Genomic DNA, 7,500 nt, shown 5'->3' with positions numbered 1-7,500 from the left:
TTTTTCCCCAGTGGAGTACCCCTTTTAATCCTATGTTACTCTGTCTATTGCATTAATACCCTACTCTCTCTTATTTACAGATGAGGAGGTAAAAGTGAATTCCGGCCAATATAAATGCGTGTGCGAGGGGATCTCCTGCGGCAGTGGAGATCACTGCTACGGACAGCAATGCTTCGCCTCCCTCAGTATAAACGATGGCCTCTTGGTGTCTCAGAAAGGCTGCTTCCAGGTCTACGAGCAAGGCAGGATGACCTGCAAGACTCCGCCATCACCTGACCAGGCCGTGGAGTGCTGTCAGAGCGACCTCTGTAACATGAACATTACAGCCTACTTGCCAAGTAAAGGTTCATATTTCCGCTCTTTTCAAAAAAAAAAACCAAAAAAAAAATATATATAAAAAAAAAAAAATTATATATATATATATATATATATATATATATATATATATATATATATATATATATATATATATATATATATATATATATATATATATATATATAAATATAATATATATAATATATATAATATATATAATATATATAATATATATAATATATATATTATAATAATAATATATATAAAATATTGTTTTGTATTGCCCCATGAGTTTTCCACCTTTGCGGTCATGACCTAAAGTGGCTAAGCAAGTGGTCAAGTCACCATGGCCCAGATTTATGAAAGAATGTCTACGGTAGAGCTATTTTCCCACGTTTATTCGGGTGGTAGGTTTGACTAGCGTGCATCTTATTTATCAAGAAGGTGCAGCAGGATGATGAATTTTGCGCAGCTCTGGGAAAAGCTCTACCGCATACACTTTTTCTAGACGCTTGTGAGGGAGGGAAGTAGACACTTTCCCAGGTCCTGAATTTGGCAGTTTAGGTGTTTTTACTTTCACAGAGCTGCCGGGACATTTTTACTTGCGTTTTAGACGCTACAATCAAATTTGTTTGCGGTGTCTAAGGGGTTAAAGCCGGTCATCACCGTGATCGGTGATGTCTGGCATTAGAGATGGGTCCTGGTGGCAGATAGCCGCCAGGACCACCCAGCTATGACCCGTACTCAGCTCCTGAGTGCATGTCATAGAAGGGGAGTGAGACGCTGTTGTCCACAAGAGGTTAAAGGTTGAATTGCGGAAGGTAGAAGTGATTCTCACGCCTACTGGTAGATGGTGTAGCTTTGCGCCTAAGAAAAGTAACTTTGCTCACAAAATAGCGACTTTTGACAAGTCGAAAATGATAAATACGTGACCACTGCATGGTCAAAAAGAAAAAGTTCTACGGGTAGGCAAAAAGAGTGAAACTGTCTAGATCAAAAGACTCATAAAAGTCTCTAAATATGCTGCTTGCGTCTGAACTGCACCAAAACATAGACAGAAAAATAATAATCTAAAAGCAATGATAAATCTCCCCCCATGTTCTCTGTGACACTTCACAGGTCTCTCTTGGACCCCCCCCCCCCCCAATCCACACAGTGGCTTCTCTGCCGGTCTAACATTGCCCACACCACCTCACTGCCCACTGGTACCCGCACTGGTCAGCCACTTCAGCCTCATTCCAGCAATACAGACAGGCTTCGGCCTACTTGTTATGTGAACAGCAGTTACACTAGTGTAAACCACACAACCCTAATGATGCAAAGAATCCAGCCTTATATCCACGATTACAACTCCTCCCTCCCAAGTGGTGACATGGCACGTCACAGGTTATGGATTCTAGATCTATAGGGACAGAACATTGATCCAGGGATTTATTCTGATAACATATTTGGAGTCTGGAAGGAATTTTTACCTCTAGTATGAGGGTTTTTTGCCTTCCTCTGGATCAACTCAGTAGGGACTCATTAGGGTTATAGGTTGAACTTGATGGACTCTGGTCTTTTTTCAACCTTATGAACTATATTACTAGGTTACCAGCATTATGACAACTACTTCACTACCAGTGTTGGCTAACAGCCAGGCCCATGCCATCCCTACCAGCCGCCTACAACCTGCTGAATGAAAAATCGTCCTCACTTGTTGCCACTGTGATGGTGTCTGGTCGCCCCCCGCTGTGTACCAGTCCTACAAACATTCTGAAGCAGGAATGGGCTAGAGCATGTTCACATCTGTTGTGATGCCTAAGGGTACACGGAGATACATCGCATCTTACCTGCACCTGATGTATTGATTTTATTGGACCAGTGAAGTCTAAAAGTCACTACATTGGGGGGAATTTATCAAAAACTGTCCAGAGGAAAAGTTGCTGAGTTGCCCATAGCAGATCTCTCATTTTTCAGAGGCCTTTTCAAAAATGAAAGAAGCGATCTGATTGGTTGCTATGGCATCTTTTCCTCTGGACAGGTTTTGATCAGTCTCCCCCATTGAGTCCAGGGGTGTACATACTATAGAGACAGCCCATGCATCTTCTATGGGGCTTATAAAGGGGCCCAGTCCTAGTTTGTCTCTTGAATTTTGCTACTGATATGAAACTATTAAAGGGGTACTCTGCTGTCCCAGCTTTCGGAATAAAATGTTCCGAACGCTTAGAGCGGGCGGCGGCAGTTGTGACGTCACGGCCACGCCCCTAGTCAGGTCAGGCCCCCTCAATGCAAGTGTCTATTGGAGGGAGCGCTACGGCCACCATGCCCCCTCCCATAGATTTGCATTGAGGGGGCGTTACGTCACAAGGGGTGTGGCCGTAACTTCACTACCCCCGCCGCCTGCACCCAGCCTTTTAAACAAATGCTGGGTGCTGCACAGAGATCGCGGGGTCCCAACGGTCAGACATCTTATCCCCTAACCTTTGGACCCCTTTAAGCCAAGAAACTTCATTGTCTGCAAACAAATGAATTGGAGTTATTGACCGAAGGGTGATTGAAAGCAATGAGTAATAAACACCAGATATTTCTGTTCTGCTGGCAAAATGGAAGGATATAAGTGCTCCATTGCTATAGGGGCCCCCATTTATTCTATGAATGCCTTGGATTCAGTCCATTTCTGAGGGTATGTTCACAGTACAGTGTATCTGCCTAGAGAAACTCTGTTTGGGCAATGCTCAATGAATCACATTAAGAACGCATGGACCTATGCGGTCCTCGTTGGCGGCAATGCAATCTGGGTTCCTCCAAAAGAATGAACATGATGGGAAACCCTGGGGTAGACTGGAGGTCAGGACCATTCTGTTTCTATGAAAAGGCTACAGCTCCATGGTGACTCCCAGTAAAATTGTGGGTCGCATGACCATTGCTGAGCCATGGTTTACTATAAGAGCAAATGCCATAGCAGAATTATTGGAATGGTTGCTTCTTCTCCCAAAGGGAACCATTCAGGTCATGGAAGGCAATTTGCCATGAAGTTGTAGTATAAAACAGTGTTCCCCATGCAGGGTGCCTCCAGCTGTTGCAAAACTACAAGTCCCAGCATGGCCGGACAGGCTTTGGCTGTCCGGCCATGCTGGGAGTTGTAGTTTTGAAACAGCCGAAGACAATCTGATTGCTGGAAATCCATCTCGCAAAACCGATTCTGAATAAGGAGGTGGTCTTTCTTTTGGGGAGGTTTCACTTAACTTTTTTTTTTTTTTTTTTTTTAAATATTCCCTAAAAAAGTATTCATAAATAGTTTTGATATAATGCAATTTTTTTTATGGCAAAAAGTCATAAAAAAAAGTTTCTCCATTTATTGGAAAATGTTTGTGAGATAGAGAGATACAAAACGGGAATTCCGCTGCACTACTGTGGTAGATGTATACAATGACATTGGCTATCCCTCAACACTGATGTTAAAATTGAGACCTTAGCCAGTATATCTTTATATGAAGGACACACCAGAGCCCGCACACCAACACCAAGGTTTCTCAAGTGGCACGGGACCTAACGCTAAACTACCTGTGCATGATAAGCAAAAAACAGGGGCGAGTGGGCAATTACGGCAGCATTAAGTCACATTGAGCAGCATTGAGAAACCTTGGCGTTGGTGTGCGGGCTCAGGTGTGTCCTTCATATGAGGATATACCGGCTAATGTCTCAATTTTAACATCAGTGTTGAGGGATAGTCAATGTCATTGTATACATCTACCACAGTAGTGCACAGAAATTCCTGTTTTGTATTATTCTGAGTGTTATACATCCACACCTTTTAATCTGGTGTAGGATGCCATTGTGGTACTTGTGGTCCGCTGTAGGAATCCTCCATTGTATGCATTTTATGCTGGGAATCGCCCTTAGCAATGGACCACAAGGGCAAATTCTGCTCCCCCAATGGGTTGAACACCTCCTGCCATTTGAGGCCACGTCTTTGTTGTTTTTGAGAGGGAGAGAGAGACATTTTTTATTTATTTTTTTGTAAACAGCCCTCTGTGCCGTGTCACGTACGATGATTTTCTGCCAGTGTAACACACGGAGTCAATTTTGTGTTCACCGTGCCATTGGTCGCCACGCTATTACCATCCAGCGGTTCTTTATATTTTTGTTAGTAACATGATTATAGTTATTTGCATCCTTGAGCGCTAAAATATTTTTTTCATAATTTGCTGTCGGACTTGTCAGCCTGGGAGGTAAAACCAAATATATAATCTACTCTGAGGAATAAAACCTTCTTCAATTACTCTTCAATATAAAACTGTCAGTTCTTGTTATGTCGATTATACTGTGCTACAGAGCCCGGAAAATCCTATAATAATCCGATAACTCCCATTTTGTAGCTGTTGAGTATTAGTTCTCTTCATAAATGGCTGATTCAACACATCCAGTATGAAGGCCATAAAGGTTTTGCAACAGCTGGAGGCACCCTGGTTGGGAAACACTATTCTACCCTATAAAGACACAGGAAAGTGTTGTGGAGAACGACGACTCCTTTAAGCGTTATAAGACTTTTTGTTTTATATTGTAGATGCCCTGGACTGTGGCTATGGCCCTTGTTTTCTCTGTAGGATTAGTTTTGCTTACAGGACCATTAAATATTTGATTTAGCCATAAAAGCCGTGTCGCGGCAATTTACTGGATAATTGCGGGAACATAACAGAGGTGAAAGCGCCTTCCTTCAAGGACTCTTCACCGCTGTATGGAGACGTGCAGAATAAAGTCATTGAGCTCTGTCACATGGTTCTATTACACAAACTTATTGAATATTCGATTCTTTTTTTTTTTCTCCCCCATAGGGAAATCTCTGCATGGCGAGGCCTTAAATTACAGCGTGGAAACCCTAGCGATATTTGTCCTGGCACCAGTGATTGTACTTATAGTGCTTTCTGTTGTGGCCCTGCTGGTCTTCCGAAAAATTCAGCAACGTCACATGGAACGACTGAGTACACGAGATGCAGAGTATGGGACTATAGATGGGCTGATAGCCTCCAACGTGGGGGACAGCACACTTGCGGTAAGGATTTACACCCCCCACACACACTAAATGTAAATTTTATTTTTATCACCTTACAATGCTTTTGTGCTGGTTACAATTACCCATTGGGAAACACAATTTCCAAGAAATACAAAAAGTTTCCCCCACTCTACAAAAAAAAAGCACTATGCTTGCTCATTGGCTCACTGTGTGTAATGTTTAAAGGGGTACTCCAGTGAAAACCTTTTTTCTTTTAAATCAACTGGTGCCAGAAAGTTAAACAGATTTGTAAATTACTTCTATTAAAAAATATTAATCCTTCCTGTACTTATTAGCTGCTGAATACTACAGAGGAAATTATTTTCTTTTTGGAATGCTCTCTGATGACATCACGAGCACAGTTCTCTCTGCTGACATTATTATAATAATAATAACACTTTATTTATTGTTGTCCTTAGTGGGATTTGAACCCAAGTCCCCAGCAGGGCAGCAGTGCTAACCACTGAGCCACCATGCTGCCCTTAGCATACATCTGCTATGCATCTGCTATGCATGGTTGCTAAAATGGACAGAGATGTCAGCAGAGAGCACTGTGCTCGTGATGTCATCAGTATTCCAAAAATAAGGAATTTCCTCTGTAGCATTCAGCAGCTAATAAGTACTGGAAGGATTAAGATTTTTTAATAGAAGTAATTTACAAATAGGTTTAACTTTCTGCCACCAGTTGATTTAAAAGAAAAAAAGTTTTCACCGGAGTACCCCTTTAAAGTGAATCTGTCAGCAGAAAAACATGGGTGTAAATAAGTGTGTGGCTAGATGAGGCTAGTCATCAGGATTTGGGGCATCCCTTTTTTGTCTTCATGGTCTTTTCCTCTACAGAGAGATTAGCCTTTGTGTTATTATGCAAATTGGATACGAAAGCTCATGGGGTGTTCAAGAGCCCAGGTAAGTCCAGTGGGCGAGATTTCTCAAAACCTGTGCAGAGGAAAAGTTGCCCATGGCAACCAATCAGATCGCTTCTTTCATTTTTAACTAGGCCTCTGCAAAATGAAAGAAGCGATCTGATTGGTTGCTATCGGCAACTGGGCAACTTTTCCTCTGCACATTTATTGATAAATCTCCCCCAGTAAGTGCACTAACTTCAGTTTTGCTATTCTGTTTTGTATGCGGTATTGTATTTGAAAACCGTATACAACAGTATCGCTTGCCGTACCCATTGACTTTCCATACAAAAACGTACTCAAGTTATCAGTTTGTGTAAGTTTTTTTTTTAGTTTTTCAATGTTTTTTTTTTTTTTTTTTTTTCATTTTCTTCCTCGTGCACAAAACCGTAGTGAACCAAATATCTTGGCACTAATAAGGCGTGCCTGGGTTCCTGCTGAGAAGCCCTATCTAGCAATGTGCTTATTTACTCCCGTGTTTACCTGCTCAGAGGTCCGCTGTAATATTATGATTTAGTTAAGTAGTTTAGTATGCTTTAGGTTGTTTTACACCCCTATCAGGCCGTCACAATTTTTTAAGTAAATCAGCATGCTAGTATTTTTTTTAGAGGACCTCTGTATAGCCTAAAAAAATCATGTTTTCTTTTATGTTAGTTTGTGGCCTTTGATGCCCTGATTCCATTGGGTTTTTTACATTATTTTTGTTTCCCTTTAATTCTATCTTTAATTCTTAGATATTGGGATTTTGCTTTTTGAGTGACTATCTGTACTTATCACTGAATAGATGTGCGGTTACTTTAATTGCAAAATGGAGTGTAATTGGTTAACAAAATAAAAATACTGTTGAAATCTGGACACCCTAATGTTTATAGTGAAGAAATATATTCTCTAATCAGTTTAATCCATTATTCCTTGTATTGGCAGACACAACTTTTTTAAATGTAATATTTTAGATAGATGATAGATTTTATTATATAAATAAAATAAAAATTTGTAGAATGAACAGTTCTGCCACCTAGTGGCAAGCATAATAATTTAACATTTTCTGTTCATCAGTTTGATATATATATATTAAAGTGCTGCTTTAATGCAGTTTTCTAACCTATCAAATGTAGTAAATGAAATGTTGTCTTTCCTCCATATTTATCCAGGATCTGCTGGATCACTCGTGTACGTCTGGCAGCGGGTCGGGGCTTCCTTTCCTGGTGCAGAGGACAGTGGCTCGGCAGATTACTCTTGCAGAAT

General features: G+C 41.0%; 1 protein-coding gene across 4 annotated transcripts in view; it reads left to right on the top strand.

Moving 5' to 3' along the window:
- Positions 1-7,500, top strand: part of ACVR1 (activin A receptor type 1) — a 114,294-nt gene that overhangs the window by 71,770 nt on the left and 35,024 nt on the right. For 3 of the 4 annotated variants that reach the window (XM_056534572.1, XM_056534573.1, XM_056534570.1), the window contains exons 3-5: positions 81-344; positions 5,136-5,353; positions 7,407-7,500. The exon at positions 7,407-7,500 is cut by the window's right edge and continues 6 nt beyond it. In XM_056534572.1, coding sequence (XP_056390547.1) covers positions 81-344; positions 5,136-5,353; positions 7,407-7,500 — 576 coding nt within the window. The remainder of the gene's footprint in view (positions 1-80; positions 345-5,135; positions 5,354-7,406) is intronic. The other variant, XM_056534571.1, reaches the window with a different exon arrangement.

Source organism: Hyla sarda, chromosome 8 (assembly GCF_029499605.1).
Source record: "Hyla sarda isolate aHylSar1 chromosome 8, aHylSar1.hap1, whole genome shotgun sequence".
Lineage (NCBI taxonomy): Eukaryota > Metazoa > Chordata > Amphibia > Anura > Hylidae > Hyla > Hyla sarda.
Note: the sequence above shows the minus strand (reverse complement) of the source record. Positions and strands in the feature narration are given on the sequence as shown.